General features: G+C 46.1%; 1 protein-coding gene across 1 annotated transcript in view; it reads left to right on the forward strand.

The window, feature by feature from the left end:
* The window catches only part of Bcr (BCR activator of RhoGEF and GTPase), a 142,403-nt gene extending 139,610 nt beyond the window's left edge, over positions 1 to 2,793 (forward strand). The window contains exons 21-23 of the mRNA XM_047560046.1: positions 23 to 128; positions 611 to 773; positions 1,204 to 2,793. Coding sequence (XP_047416002.1) covers positions 23 to 128; positions 611 to 773; positions 1,204 to 1,293 — 359 coding nt within the window. The 3' untranslated portion in view covers positions 1,294 to 2,793. The remainder of the gene's footprint in view (positions 1 to 22; positions 129 to 610; positions 774 to 1,203) is intronic.
* Positions 2,794 to 16,864: the final 14,071 nt, after the last annotated feature.

Here is a 16,864-nt window from a genome sequence, read left to right on the forward strand (position 1 = left end):
TAACCCCTGCCCTGCTGTACAGCTCTTTCAGATCCTGTTGCAAAGGAGAGCTGCATGCTCAATTTGCTGCTGTCCCTCCCAGAAGCCAACCTGCTGACCTTCCTCTTCCTTCTAGACCACCTGAAAAGGTATCCCTAACTCTTTCAGGGAGGTCTAGGACTTCAGGACCCCAGAAGCAGAGTGGTTGGTATCTCCAGGGGCCAAGGGTCTTTTCTTGCCACTCCTGTCTGCAGTTCCTCACCCCCCTGGGGACTTCTCCCCTCTGCATCATGGCCTTAAATGAAGAGCAAGATGCTTCAGCCACAGCCATCAATGTACTTGGACCCTGCTGTCCACCCAGATTGTAGCCCAGAGCCGCCCAGCTGCCTTTTGACCTGGGGTGCTCTTTGCCTTAGGCCCCTCAGAGCTAGGCATCCCTGGGGTGGAGTCTGCTTTCAGAACAACCAGGGTTGAGGACCCTCCCTCCCCAGGTGGTTGTGTCATGGAGCCAGCACAAAGCAGCAAGGGTCTTGCCTGCTGTCATGTTCCCTGAGGATTCCAGGACCCAACCCCTTCACCTGTATCTTGAAGATGGTGTCAAAACAGCACCCTTTACTTTGTCCTTCTGCAGAGTGGCTGAAAAGGAGACCGTGAACAAGATGTCCCTACACAACCTCGCCACAGTGTTTGGTCCCACGCTGCTTCGGCCCTCAGAGAAAGAGAGCAAGCTTCCTGCCAACCCCAGCCAGCCCATTACCATGACTGATAGCTGGTCCCTGGAGGTCATGTCCCAGGTATGGGGAGATGGGCTCTAGCCCATGCCACCTGGCCTGACCAAGGTAGCCTCTTTCAGTCCTACCCTAAGTTCTGCCAGCCATTCCCACCTCCATTGTATAGAGGTAGTGACCAAGAGTCAGAAAGAAGGCCTTGCCTAGACCCATGTGGCTGAGAGGGGAAGGGAGCGCCTCAGCTGCTACGTCTACCTCTGTACTGTGCTGGACTTCACAGAGCCCGGCCTACTTCCTGGTCCTCCTGGGTCACTTGACCTGAGTCTTAAAAGAGTTACACATCATATCGCATTAGGAACCCCACCTCATTCCAGATCTCTTGCCGTGAGGGACTCATGTCACCTGAGCTGGTCTTGTGGGCTTAGACCAAGAAAATTTTCCTATCTATAGTGGTAACCTTCTGAACCACTTTTTTCTTCCTACTCTGCTTGGGCAGGTCCAGGTGCTGCTGTACTTCCTGCAGCTGGAGGCCATACCTGCCCCAGACAGTAAGAGACAGAGCATCCTATTTTCCACCGAAGTCTAAAGGCCCAACATCATCTCAGGAGGCCAGTGAAACAGCCTGGGAACCTGTGGTGAAACGGGCCATCTGAAGAGTGGAATCCGTACCTTCATGAGGTGTAACTGGACCATTCCGAAGAGCCAGACCATCTGCCAAGAGACAGTACCCAAAGTAGAAGGCCAGGTGGCCAGCACAGATTCTGTTGGTCTGCAAGCCCCAGTCTGGCCTTGGACTATGGTTTTCCATGTTGCCACCAGAGGGCGCCCAAAGCCAGCACATCTTGGCATGCAGGCCTGGCCCCGGGGAGAAGGCGGAGTGGTTTTTATGAACTTAATTTATCAGAGTTTAAAAGATTTCTACTGGATCACTTGTCAAGATGCACCCTCTCCAGGGAGAAGGGAACACCACCAGATTCCTTCATTATTGTGTCTTGAATAAACACTGCTGCTGCTTCATACTGTGGGGGCCATAGCCCTGTCCCTGCATGGGTAGGGGCATTTTGATATCCCCAACTTAGACTCCATTTGTAACAGGGCTTGAGAAGCTAAGTCAACACTATGTAGCGTCTTGCCTCCATTCAATCCTACTTCTTTTTATTTCTAGAAGGATTTCTCTGCGGAAATGGGTCAGCTTTCTGTTCTTTCCTGTTGCTTTGTTTTTGCTATTTGTGCACTCCTTAGAAAGGCAGCTCCTGGGACTGGGGAGATAGCTCAGTTGGTAAAGTGCTTGCCTTGCAAGCACAAGGCCCTGGGTTCGATCCCCAGCACCCAAAAAAAAAAAAAAAAAAAAGAAAGGCAGCTCCACCTGCAGTCATGAAATGTGCAGGGACCAGAAACCAGGGGGAGGGAGGTCTAGCCCACGCAGCTTGTGGTTCATTCTTCAGGGAGAGTGACCGTGCCTACTTATCCTGACTGCCCACCTGGCTCTTGCTCTCCTTTTCAGCTTAAAAAGACCCTGATTTCTCTGGCTTCACTGTCCGCACTCTCAACCCCCACGATGGCTTCATTTCTTGGTTCAACTGAACAGACTCAGTTAACTAACTTTTATAAAAATTTCTTCTCAGCAGCAGCAGCTTGCTGATAACTTGTTTTAAAACTTTGATCCAAAATAGCTTTTTGATACTTGAATATTTTTAAGTTTTATACATAGTTTCTAATTTTTTTCCTATCAGATTCAGATACCTAATAAGATATTAGAATGTACTCTGTGGACAATCTGTCCTGGCAGCATTTTGTCTTTCTCTAACCTCTAGTTCCATTTTCTTACTTCTGACATCTCAAGAGTATCAGAAATGTGGTGGGTTAGGAATAGGCCAGGCACAGGATGGGAGTTCCCATCCCAAAGTAGGTGAGAGGAAAGGCATGCCTGCCGCACTCCCTCCCCCATGTTCCCTGCACCTGTGCAGAAGGAGGCTGAGCATCTCTCTCTCTCCCTGACCATCAGGCTTAAAGAAAAGAGAATTGGGGAAGCCACCAAGTTTTTTGGAAAAAAAAAAATGAACAGTTTATATCACTCTTTTAAAAAGTGGGACTGAAAGGAAACAGAGGCATAGTTCCCTTGCTGCTGTTGTAGGAGGAGGGGATGCTGCTCATCAGAGGAGGAAAGCAGCATGACTCAGGAAAATGTATGTTGGTTGTCACAAGAGGACACCAACACCTGATGGGCTACTGTCCCATGACCCTTCCCACATCTAGGGACTGGAAATGTGTTGATGGGCAAATCCTCCCAAACCCATGGGAGAACCCTGACAGCCAGGGGCTATGCATCCCCTAGTTTTTTCTGCTTCTGAACCTGCTGAAGCAGAGGGCAGAAAACAAAGTAACTTGAAGTTTCTCGTCTGTATACAGTGTTTAGTTGTACTTTTTTTCTCACAGAGAACAGAGCCACCTTCCTGGGTAGTGTGGACAAATTCAGCCTCTGTCTCAGCACATTTCTGGACCCAGTGGGCTCCTCTGACCTGGCTGCCCATCCCCATCCCTCTCAGCTACCCTCCAGCCCTGTAAGGGGGACAGGTTTTACTTTAAAAAGCCAAATCCCTCTGGTGTCAATCTGTCGCCTTGAAACTGGAAAGCAATATATTGTCTGTGCCAATTCTCTTTCCTTCACCAAATTCCTTCCTCTTTATACTTTTTATTTATATAGGATGTGTGCTGTTTAACAATGGAATGACCACTCTTTCTCATGTAATTGTAAAAGTGCTCCTTCACTGCGGGGCCACAATAGCAGTGGTGGTTTTGGAGCTGGAACTGTGTCCATTACTCCATCTCATGCCCCACAGGCCTATGGGTTGGCAAAGCCAATGTGGAGCTGGAAAAAATACGGTGTTTCCCAGGAGTCAGAGGATTTGGCCTTCCCTCTACAAAGCAAGTGAAGGCCCAGAGCTCAGTGCAAAGCTTCACAAGGTATGGCTGCAGGTCTCTAAAGCAAGAAGTGAAGCTTTCTTGCCTCAGGGCCTAGGTCCTGGGAGAAGTGAGCTTGGCTTCCTGGCGGTAGCCTGGCCTTCTCCCTGGTGGGTGGCTGGTCTCTTGGCAGCTGTGATCCTGCTTTTGAGCTCAGCCATCTATATGCCATTGTGGGGGAAAGGATTGCTGACACTTTCATTAAAGTTACCTGAGACTACTCGAATTAATGGTGTTTTCCGGATTAAAAAGAAAAGCAACAATTGATTGGTGCCTCTGGGAAGAACCCCCAAGCTTCTGGCCTGGGGGTTGGGAAGCACAGCAGAGCTTCTGGTGCAGAGGAAGGTGGAGGGCCACCAGTATGAGAGGTCAGCACTCCCTGCTGTGGGAAAGCCAAGCCTGGTCAGGATTGGGCACTCGCCATCAGCCTTAGGACACAAGGAGCAGTCACATGACCATGGGGCTGTGGTTTTGGCATTGACTGAGGAAGAGAAGCCCTTAGGAGAAGTAATCATGACCCTGCAGATGAGACACATGGCAGACAGGGCAGCTGGTCAGTGCTCCTTTGTCATGCTGGAACCAGGAAGAGGGAGGGCTCTAGTCACATACAACCTAGGCCCTGCTTCTCACCTGTGGCACTACGCTGGCATGAACCCCTCAGCCTTAGTGGTTTCTGCTGGGATTTCTGTGGTAGTACTGTCAGGTCTGGCCTTTCTATTGCCTACAAATAGGACATGGGCATTCTTAGCCTCCTCCAACCTTGCTCTCCAAATCCTGCCCAGGTTACAGGGAAGCTGGACCCAGGGTGGAGACAGGCATGCAGCATGGGTTCTACCATGATTTGTGGCTTGGGGAAAGCCAGGCCATATCCACTGTGCCATCTGGTTCCCCTTAGGGCAGTGCTTACACTGGATTACCTGAGGTTCCCCAGGTGAGCACAACTCACCTAACAGACTACAGGTGGCCAAGGAGATAGCTGAAGGGTGGGTAATCCCAGAGTCTTTCTCAGAATCCTCATCTCCTCCTCAGCTGTGCAGTTAGCTCTATTGGGAGGTGAGAGGGGGATGTTATATGGTCTGCCTGCAAAGTGCATGGAGCTTCACTATCACTGTTGCCATTTTACTGACAATGGGAGGTTGTAGAGGTAAGTCTCTCTGGGGAGAGACTGGGCCACTAGCAATAGCCCAGAGCTTAGAGTCACCCTTCACTAGTCCACTGGTGACCTGGTGAAGTCTAGACAAAGCTGTACCTCCACCTTTGGATGCTCAAAAATTTCAGCAATGCTGTCCCCACCAGACAAGCATAAGGGTTGATATTGGGTCCAACCCTCATTGATAAAACTGCCTATATAATAAGCCATTCTGTCTCACCAGAAAGGGCTGCCACTGACCATGGGGCACTTCACTGAGTGCCTAGCCCTTAAAGGCTTACAGTTAGCACCTACCTGCCTGGTGCTGTTTGCAAGCTCGGTCTATGGCGATAACACTCTGAATGTGCCCAATCTCATCTGAAACACACACACATAGAGAAAACCTTTCTGTGCCTCTCACCAGGAGCTGTTTCTTCTGGCAAGAACTGACTATCACATCATGTTTCTGAGAGTGGGGGTTAGGTCTAGCCAAACCCAGGCCAGTGGCATGGCCCAGGAAATAGGACCACTCACTGCTGCCTTAAATCTGAGGTCATGAACAACTTGAAGAACCCTCAAGTCCTCATAATCCAATCTCTTTACTTGATAGATGAAGAAACCAAGGCACTCAAAGCACCCCACCCCATTCAGCATCCCAGAGTTAGTTCATGAAAAGACTGGGATCTCTCTCTTCATGCTACTTGCCCCCAACTTGCCACCTTTCTGCTTGACAAGAGTAGACAGGGCCAGACCTTGACCACCAGCCCTGGCCTGGATGTGACTGCTGACATGCGTGGGCCCAGACCCATGGGCTGAGAACTCCAGGCAACATACTTGAATAAAGTCAGGATTTCATATAGAAATATCAGGATTTTTATACCCACCCACAAAAGAAAGTTCTGATTGCTTTAAAAGGAAGCATTAACAGTTTAATAATGGGCAGTCACAAATACTTCTAGAAAGATAAACATTTGAAAAATGGGGGTGGGTGGGTGACAAACAGTCCTTGAAGAGGCCCAAATGGCTTCCTCTGCAGCAGTGGCCACAGGTCAGTGGGTGGAACTGGGACTGGAGGAGGTTCACTCTTGGGAGAGGGGGAGAACTGTCAAACCCGGGATGAGGGTGGGGTGTTGGGACCCAGTTGGCCTAACTGGAATGGGAGAGATCTGCCAAGTGATGGGGCAGCTACCAGACAGAACCCTGCATCACCCCTGTTCTCACTAAAAGGCCATCCAGTGACGTGACAAAGACAGGCATGCACGTAAATGGGTTCTTATCGAATCTCTCAAACATGACTAGATTGGAAAGGGGACCAGCTGTTTAGGGGTAAAATGGTGCCAAGAGCCCTAGACCCAGCAGCTGGTTCAGTATCACATGGCAGTGTGTTCCAACAAAGGCCTTCTGCAACTACAGCAGAGGGACCTTCAGTCCTCCTGAGGACACAGTCCACACACCAACAATTTTCCCATTCCCCTCCCATGGACAGAAGTGGGCAGGAACTGGGTAGGCCTAATCGAAAACATTCCCTTAGGGGCTGGGGAGATAGTTCAGTCAGTAGAGTGCTTGCCTTGTAAGCACAAGGCCCTGGGTTCGATCCCCAGCACAAAAAAAAAAAAAAAAAAATTCTCTTAGAGTTCTCTGTCACTGTCAAAACGAGCAGTTGTGTGGGGTGGTAGGTACACTGGGGATTGAACCATACCCATCCCTATTTTTCTTTTGAGACAAGGGCCTCCCTAAGTTGCCCAGGCAGGCTTCAAACTTTTGATCCTCCTGCTTCGGGCCCTTGAGTAGCTGGGATTACAGATATGTGCCACCAGGCTCAGCCTCTGCTATTCTTAACCCTCCACACACAAACAGCTCTGGAGCCTGAGTCCTTCCCCCTCCCTGTCCCCACTGTTCCATGTTCATGCATTTTTAGAGGGCAGGGGCTGTCACCTCCCTCAGCCAGAGCCACATCAGCCAAGTCTCTGGGAATATATCCCATGTGACCTCCTCTTTGTAAGTGCAAATCTCTTCCAATTCAAGGTCATCTTGAAGCTCCTAACTATAGCTACTGTGCAGCCATGAAATATGAAGGACCATACATGCTTTGACCCACAAGTTTGCTTATTTCACTATGGAGGTTTATCATGGTGTTCTTTGGATGCCACAGGCCAGGAGCAGCCTCTTCCGCAGCCTCCTCTGCTACTCCATCTGGAGACAATGTCCCCTGAGTTCTGAGGTCCTTACCTGAGTTAATGGCCTGCATTTCCCAGGCAAAGTGCCTGACAGGTTTGGTGGGGCTGATCCCCCAAGTGGAAGGGGATTCATGGGACAATGTGGATTTCTTTTTTCCACAATACTTTTTGTTTGTTTGTTTGTTTTGGTACTGGAGATTAAACCCAGGGGTACTCTAACACTGTGCCACATCCTTAGTCACTTTTATTTTTTATTTTGAAACAGGATTTTGCTGTGTTGCTGAGGGTCTTTCTAGGTTGCTGATGCTGGCCTCAAACTTGTGATCCTTTCTGCCTCAGCCTCCTGAGTGGCTGGAATTACAGGCATGTACCATGGCATGCAGCTCCCCTGAATTTTTTTTTGGGAGGGGGGGATAAAATACACATAAAACGTACCACGTTAGCCTTTTCGCAGGGAGAAGGGAGCTGTGAATTGAAAATGCCTTGCACGTGCTAGACAAGTGTTCTACCACCAATCTGCAACCTCAGCCCTATCTTGACCATTTCTAAGTGTATAGTTCAGTGATATTATAGTCATAATATTTATAACCATAACCACCATACATCTCTGGAACTCTTTCATCTTGTGAAACTGGAACTCTATCCCCATGTTAAATAAAATTATAAGAAGCCATGCATTTGGACTGAGTTCCTATACAGGGCCCAATAGACCAAACCAAAATGGAGTCACGCATGCTAAGGTTCCATGTCACCAAGTCAAAACTAAGTTGTTTATGTGTTCTTCTGATAAATCAGGAGAATAAGATAATATGCAAATCTCCAAACAAGCCAGTCAGGCTGGGGATGTAGTTCAATGGTAGAGTATATGCTTTGCGTGTGCAAGGCCCTGAATTCAATCCTGAACACCAATAAAAGGGGTTGAGGGGGGAGCCCCTTCTAATTTATTCCTTACAAAGAAAATAATTTTGAAAGGATCCATCCACTTTTGATGGGTGATGCTGTGGATAGAGTGCCTTGCTTACACCAACCATATGCTTTACCACAAATTTATATCCCCAGCCCCTCCTATCCACATTTTGTTCTTTGTTTTTGCTTTCTTCAACCTCTAATTGTCCATAAAACCAACCTCCTAGTCTCAGGTTACTGAAAATATCCTTGCTGAGCATGGTGGCACGCGCCTGTAATCCCAGTGGCTCTGGAGGCTGAGACAGGAGGATTGCAAGTTTAAAGCTGGGCTTAGCAATTGAGCGAGACCCTGTCTCTAAATAAAAATAGAAAAAGGGCTGGGGATGTGACTCAGTGGTTAAGCGCCCATGGGTTCAATCCCTGGTACAAAAAAAAAAAAATCTTATTTTATGTAATGGGGTGTTGTGCAATTCTAGAATTTCAAATAAGAACAATTAAGATCTTTAAATTTTGTCTTTGACACTCATTAAACAATAAGTCCCCATCCCCATCCTCCACTGTAGCCAACATCCTGCTTTCTAATTCTATGATTTTCGACAATAACCAAAGATTCCTTTTCTACTTTTTTTGTGATGCTGAGGATTGCACCCAGGGCCTCACATATGCTAAGCAGGGTCTACCACTGAGCTATAGCCCCAGCTGCAAATGATGATTTCTTAATACATGATAGAGCAACTTCTGAGAAAGAATGGCTGTTTGATGGATCAACTTATGCTGTCAGGAGGCATGCATTGCAGGCTGGGGTTGTGGTTCAGTGGTGGAGTGCTCACCTAGCACATGTGAGGCATGGGTTTGATCCTCAGCACCACATAAAAAACAAATAAAAGCACTGTGGTCATCTATAAATTAAAAAAAAATTAAAAAGAAGGTATGCATTGCAACCTTTGGGCTTGGTGGCCACATGGCTACCACTTTTCCAGATGCTCAAATCTAAGTCATATGCCTGTCCCAAATGGAACAAATGCTCATGGCCATCATTTTATCTGAGTCCCCTTGTGAAAACATCCCTGTGTTCAGACAGAACAAGGCCTTTGAAAGGGAATGTGACTCTTCTTTTTTTTTTTTTTTTTTTTTGGTACCAGGGATTGAACCCAGAAGCACAGCCCCAGCCCTTTTTATGTAGAGACAGGTTCTTGCTAAGTTGCTTAGGACCTTGCTAAGTTTCTGAGGCTGGCTTAGAACTCATGATCCTCCTGCCTCAGCCTCCCCAGCCACTGGGATTACAGGTGTGCACCACTGCGCCTGACTGGGAATGTGGCTCTTTTAAGGTTCTTGTAATGGATTTAATTACCCCCCCAAATTATATCCAGCTAGAACCCCAAAATGTGCCCATGTTAGAATAAATGTCTTTGCCATTATAATTAGGGTAAAGATCTTAAGATGAGATCATCCTAGATTAGGGAGAGCTTTAAATGTAATGACAAGTGTCCTTATAAGAGAAAGAGAAGACCCAGAGACACACAAGAACACCATGTGAAGATAGAGGCAGAGATTAGAGCAATCTATCTATAAATCAAGATTGCCAAGAGTCACAGGCAGTCACCAGAAATTAAGAAAGAGGCATAGCTACCAGGGCATGGTGGTGCATGACTATAATTTCAGCTACTGAAAAAGCTGAGGATAGCAAGTTTGAGGCCAGACTCAGAAACTTAGTGAAACTCTTAGCAACTTAGTGAGACCCTGTCTCAAAATAAAAAAGGACTAGGGTAGTAGTTCAGTGATGAAGCACTTGCCTAGTATGTGTAAGGCTCTGGGTTTAATCCCCAGTACCAAAATAAATAAGTAGGCAAATAATAAGAATTAAAAGAGCTGAAGTTGAAAGTATAGCTCAATGGTAGTGTGCTTGCCTAGCATGCTTGAGACTCTAGGCTCAATACCCCCTACCATAAAGAAAAACAAAAGGAGGTGGGTGAGCACAGAACAGATATGCTCTCAGAGTCTCCTGAAAGAAACCACCCTGATGACACCTTGATTTTGGACTTCTGCCTCCAGAACTGTGAGAGAATAAATTTCTGTTTGTTATAAGCTACCCAGTTTGTGGCAATTTTCTAAAGCAACCACAGGAAGCTACCATGGTCATGACATCTAGTAAGTCAAGAAACCATGGGCAGATCCCAGCTCTCTAGCTTCCACTTCTAAATGTACTCCTGTTCCAGACAAACACCCATCAGTATCCCCATGCATTCTAGGACAAAGGCTTAATGGGTTGGAGTAGGGGTCAGGAACACATACATATGGAGCACCCAGCACTTGGTAGGGGTTCACCACAGTGCTGGGCACACAGGAGGGCTCACTCCATCTGGTGCTTTGGCCACTGTCTTCCAGTCCCTCCCCCATCTCCACCCTTGCTTTTATGAGGCCCTGAGAAAGCACTGAATGCCTTCTCCTGGGTCTCCTTGCTTATTGCCTGCAGAAATCCTAAGTCTACACCCTTCTTAGCCCTGCTTCCACCTCTGGCAGGTGCATCCCTCCTCTGCTTCACAAACAGTCTGCTTACTCAAAGGTCAGACCAGCCAGAACAGACCTCTGTTCAAAAATATAAGTTGTGAAAAAGCATTAGAGGGGCTAAGGGCATAGTTCAGTGCTAGAAAGCTTGACTAGCATGCACAAAGCTCTGGGTTCAATCCCTAGCACGACAAAGGAACATTTTAAAAAGGAGAAAGCATGAAAAAAACAGACACAACTCTCTCTTGATCCCACCATTGGTTTTTGCAGGCTAACCCCTTGCTGCCCTTTCTTTTATGCCCAGGACAGCCTGATTCTGGCTGGTAGCCTAAGGCCCCGTGAGATCAAACCACAGAAACTCCAGCCTTGACCACCTCTGATGTCAGTGTCTCTCCCCAACATTGTCCCCTCTCCCTACTCTGGCTGCTACAACAGACATGGCCTGATGAAGGATTTAAAATTAGCTCCTTCCCTAGTGGTTTTATATTTTCTAAACAGGCTTGTCTTTCTTTATTCCAGATCTTTCTAGACTTTCTCTGAATGGCCTTAAGGTTTTCCTATAAACACAGTGTCATTTTATTTATATACTTTGGATTCTGTTAGTCAACTTTTTTTGACTAAGAGCACAAAACTAAGAGTGGGAAAGACTTATTTTGGCTCACTGTTTCAGGGGTTTCAGTTCATGGTCACTTGACTCCATTTATCTTGACCCTGTGGTGAGGCAAAGCATCATGGTTGGGAGTGTGTGATGAAGCACAGTTCCTTACCTCATGGTGGCCAGGAAGAGAGAGGGAGAGAGAGCAAGACAGAAAGACAGAGACAGGGAACAAGGTACAGTTCCAGAGGGCATGTCCATGGATCTCCTCCCTTCAACAAGATCCCACCTCCTACAGTCTCCACCAATTCCCAACAGTTCCACTCAGTTATGAATGCTTCAATAACTTCATTGATAAGTTAGCATCCTCATGATCCAATTTCCAAAAGCCCCACCTCTCAACATTGGGAACCAAGCCTTCAACATATGAGCCTTTGTGGGCATTCTAAATCTCAAACTGTAACCAGTTAAAATCAGGATGATGTACTTACTTATCACCCTGCCCATTTACCTATTTGTTCACAATTTGATCTTAATGAAATCTATCCTCAAAAGATGATTATTATTATTTTTGTCATTAACTCATGGTTTTAGAGGTTTCAGTATATGATTTGTTGACCCTGTTGCATGTTAGGCCTGTGTTGAGGTAGCACATCATGACCAGAGTGCACAGTAGAGTAAAACCACTTTCATCATAAGCCAGGAAGCAAAGAGAAAGGAAAAGAATAAGCATCCACAATCCTCTTGAAGGGCACACCCAAAATGATCTATTGACCTCCTATGAGGTCCACCTAATATAGGTTCTGCCACCTTCAAATAGCACCAACCTGGGAACCAATCCGTTAAAACACTGGCCTTTGGGGGACATTCATGATTCAAGTTTTAACACTTAGCTACAAATTGAGGTTCCCACAGCCCCCTTCTTAGATTTGATAATTGGCTAGAGTATATCATAGAGTTCATGGAACCACTTGTGTTTATCTTTTTATTATAAAGGATACAACTCAGGAACAGACAGATGGAAGAGATACACAAGGTAAGACCTGGGAGGGTAGAGCAGAGCTTCCATGCTCTCTTGGGGCAAGCTAACCCACAAGTCTTCAGCAACTTAGAGGGTCTCACAATCCACTCTTTTTGGATTTTTATGGAGGCTTCATTCTGTAGGCATGATTGGTTTAGTTTACTGACCTCTGATCATCAGTTCAGCCTTTAGCCCTTCTGCTCTTCCTGGAGGTTCAAGGGTGGTGCTGAAAGTTCTGACACTCTAAGCATAGTTGGTTCTCTTGGCAACCAGCCCATGTTGAGTTACCTAGGAGCTCCTTGTCATCTCACTAGCATATCACTTTTGAAGATTCAAAGGGTGAATCTGGAGCTGTGTGCCAAGAAATGGGATGAAGACCAAAATATGAAATTCTCATTATACATCACAAAATCATACTAGTACTGGGTAGAATTAGAAGGCTGGAAAAGGGTTATTGCTTTCTATCAATGAGGATCTGAACCTCAAGGATAAAAGGAATCATTTCTTAAACCCTAATCTCATGCCAGGTCCAGTCTTCAGGTAGAGAGACAGTAAATCCATCAATACAGTAGATTAGCTATGTATTTGCTATGTGCAAAGTGCTTTAAAGAGAATATGGTGTGCAGGGGGCACTTAGATAGAGTGGGGACCTGTTATTTAGTCCCCCCCCCAATACCTCTGACAGGTCTGGAAGCATGGCTATTGTTCATAGGAAGAACAGAGAAGTCAAGAATATACTCAGGCCACACAGCTACTAGCTATCCCAGTGGGGATTCCAATTCAATTCTGGAGAATTGTGGAGCTGGCACATGAGAAGCACTAGCTCACTATTCCCTTCTCTCTAGCTTTAGTTTCCTTAACTGTAAAATGACAGAGTCTGATGATCTCTGATCCCTTTTGGCCATGAAGGTGGGTAGATGTGCTAACCTGAGTCATTTTTTTTTCCTGTTCTTCTGTGTGTGCTCTGCAGCCAGCTGAACATCTCAAGGAGCCTCCTAGGTTTCAGATCATGAATACCAGGTGTTTGGGTAATCAGGTATGGCTGTAGAAGGGCAAACAACTCATCTGTGTTTGCAGAAACATCCTCTTTTGGCTGACAGGTGCACATTTCTCAGGACCTGGAGCTGAGCTGGCTCCAAGGGAAGTGAGTCAAGAATCCCAAGCCCTATGTCCTTGGCAGTCAGAGTTGATCACTTGCTAATAGTTGAGAGCAGTTTTTTCTGATTAAAACTTGGCCTGCAGCCCCCACTGGTTCTGGCTCCTTTAGCTGTAATACAGATGGAGGCAGCTGGGCCCAAGAAAGTCGTGATCAGGATGAACCTCAGGCTGTGGTGCTCAGAGTCAGTTGAACAGGTCATTGAGAAACCAGAGGCACTGAGCTAATGGGGATCCCAGGTTGCAAAGCTTGGCCATCTCAGGGATGATATGACAGGGCAGGGCAAGAGCAGCTGAACCAGATAGGAGGAAGATGTCAGTCCCTTTGGTACTGGGGATTGAACTCAGGGGTGCTTAACCACTGAGCCACATCCCTAGCCCTTTTTTATATTTTATTTAGAGACAGGGTCTCACTGAGTTGCTTAGGGCCTTACTAAATCGCTGAGGCTAGCTTTGAACTTGTGATCCTCCTGCCTCAGGCTCCTGAGCTTCCGGGATTACAGGAATGTTCCTCGCCGGGCATTCTTAATCCATGAATAAAGGTCATGGCAGCATCCATGACATGAAGCTTGGAGGCTAGGCCCTATGAAAGGCTCACACATGAATAGATGGTCTTCTGCTCATGGAGTTGGCCACTGCTTCCTCAGAACCAAGTCCTTCGTCAGGTTCTCTCTTGGCTCTTACCTAGCATCTGCCCCAAATGCCTGTTCTCTTTGTTCCTCTAGTCCTAGCAAGCTGAGGAGAATGAGCAAAAAAGGGGAGCAAGGTTTAGGTGAGGACAATGGGACAATCCAGATGCCAGTATTGAGGCCCAGTCACAGACTGGCATGGGGTTTTGATGATTCTATACCTCGCCCTCAGATCATTCACCTCTGACCCCATCACCATCTCAGGCTTCTCAGACTCTGATACCCAGATCATGAGCAGGTGCCCCCGACTAATAGGGTAACCTTCCCCATCCTGTGTATGCCATGAGGTGAGTCTTCCTAGAAAATATCTCATAGCATGTTACAACCCTGTCCCAAAGGAAAAGAAATAAAAATTACCATCTACATTAAAAATTAAGCATCCATCTGGGTGTAGTATGCAGGGCAGGAGCAGCAGCACCTGTAATCCTAGCACTTGGGGACTGAGGCAGGAGGATCACTTGAGTCCAGAAGTTCAAGACCAGCCTGGGCAACATTGTGAGACTTTGTCATGAGAAAAAAAAAAAAATCCTATGAACACTGTGGTAAATAGCAAAGTGCTTTTAAAGAGCAAAACCCACTACAATAGATTTTCTACTATTGAAATTACAAAGTAAAACAGCCATTTCCCATGAAAGCAGGAAAGAAAAATGTTGCTGAGCAGACATTTCCTGAGCGGTAATCAGGTGCTGGAATTGGGTGACCAGACTTTGTAGTCAGGGCTGAGAGAGTACAGAGATGTCATCAACCAGGTTCCCAGACTCTTAGTACCTTTTTTGGCTGTGGTAGCAGCATACCCTGGTATTACACTGGGTGAGATTGCTACTAACATGTCCTGGAGGAGACAGTGGGATTCTTGGAGGAGAAGTCATGTGAGGAGGGTTTCCATAAGGAGAGGGCAAATCAGGGACAGTGGATACCATGAGAAAGAGTAAGGAAGTGAAGGCAAATAGGCATCCTCACAGAATAAAGGGAAGGTGAGGATAAGAGCAAGAAACAGCTATATATGTAGAGGTGGGCATGGGGGCCAGAGTAGAGTGAGCCTACCCCACCAGTCTGGGAACTTGAATTCTATAGTGTGGAAAGCATCAATCACTGCAGCTTTGGGACCAGATGGTCATGTTTTGGTTCTACCATTTGCTAGCTCAGTAGGCTTGGACAAGTGAAATAACCTCTAAACCTCAATTCTGCTCTCATGCAAAATTCTTAACAGGGCTGGTTTGAGGACCAAAATGATGCAACATAATGTTGAATGGTTTTTGAGCTATAAATGGTTTTTGAGCTATAAATGCTTAAACAGATGCAGCATTAATGACCACTTACACTTTTCAGCATCTCCAGAGTGGTGGCCATTATGCTAAGACCTCTTTATGTATTATTCTACTGAATCCCCACAACAACTCATAAAAACACCTGTTTTGTAGATGAGGAAAAAAAGGGGATGCAAAGACAGACACCTAGCAAGTAATGGGACCAGGAACTACAGGAATGGTAATAGGATTGAGATGTTTTCTGAACTTGAAATATGTAAGTATATTCCAAGTATCTTCAGATACATTTTTAAAATTAAAATAAAAACCACCTGATTTTTTTAAAAGTTAAAAAAAAAACCCTTTATTTATTTATTTTATGTGGTGCCGAGGATCAAACCCAGGACCTCATGCATGCTAGGCAAGTGCACTACCACTGAGCCACACCCCAGCCCACCACCTGATTTTTAAGTAACTATGCCAAGGATTTTGAAAACAAGAAAGCAGATATAGGGCTGGGGAGATAGCTCAGCTGGTACAGTGCTTGCCTCGCAAGCACAAGGCCCTGAGTTTGATCCCCGGTACAGCAAAAAAAAAAAAAAAAAAAAAAAAAAAAAAAAAGAAAGCAGATATATTCCTGAAAAAAAGAAAAAGAAACCCAGCAAAAAAAGACACAGGATGAAATAGTCTAGACAGTAGAACTATTAAGAAATTGAATGTTTACATTAAAACCTGAATTCCATCCCCTCAAAAATGTCACAAAAAGCAAAGCCAAAGAAGAACACCAGGCCTGGATAATTTTATAGATAAATTCAGCAAACATTAGGAAGAACATAAAACCCTGCTTTGGGACTAGGTATGTAGCTCAGTGGTAGAGTGCTTGCCTCATACGCACAGCACTGGGTTTGATCCACAGCATCCTAAAACACAAATGAAACTCCCCTGCTCTTATATATAATCTTCCAAATGAAGCAGAAAAGGGACTCAAAGGAACTGAGAATTTCCTATAAGCTTAATATCAAAACACACCCAGTTCAAGAAAGCAAACAATAGGTTAATTTTTTTTTTATGTACATACAGGCAAAGAACGCTAAATAAAATAACAAATAGTCCAAAAATGTATTAAAAATATATCTGACCAAGTTGTGTCCTTCCTAGGAATCTGATGTAAATAAATGAAAAATCTATTGTGGTTCTAATTATCAATTATTGTCAACCTAATTATGTAACTGCAATAGGTCCATTTGGGACATAATAGTTGCCTTACCTTGATAAAGTACATTTAGCCTATTTTTGTTGACTTGATTTTTGTGTGTTCCCTGATGTACTAGTGGCGCCAGGTGGATAGGCCTTGTGCAAAAGATTTCCCACCAGTCTCACTCATTATGCCTAGCACACACAGTCCTTGGCACATTGTAAATATCTGCTACATTGTAAGTATCTGCTGCATGAAGGATGAACCTATTCTCTGAGAAAAATCTCTGGGACTAGCCAACTCTGCACGCATCACCCAGCAGCATCCAGAGAAGCCTGCTGGACCACCCACCCGGAAAATCTCCAGTTTGAGAGTTGACCAGCGGGCGGAGGCTCCGCAGGTAATTTTGTGATGGCCGACCCGCAGTGCGCCTGCGCTAGCTAGGGCCGGGAAGGGCGAGTGGGCGGGGTAGCGTACGCCTGCGCGGTGATGGGGAGTGGGCGGGATCAGTACGGCGCCTGCGCAAGCCGCAGTGGTGGCCCTGAGAGGCGAGGAAGGGGCGGACCGAGGGCGGGGG

This window comes from Sciurus carolinensis, chromosome 8 (genome assembly GCF_902686445.1).
Source record: "Sciurus carolinensis chromosome 8, mSciCar1.2, whole genome shotgun sequence".
Lineage (NCBI taxonomy): Eukaryota > Metazoa > Chordata > Mammalia > Rodentia > Sciuridae > Sciurus > Sciurus carolinensis.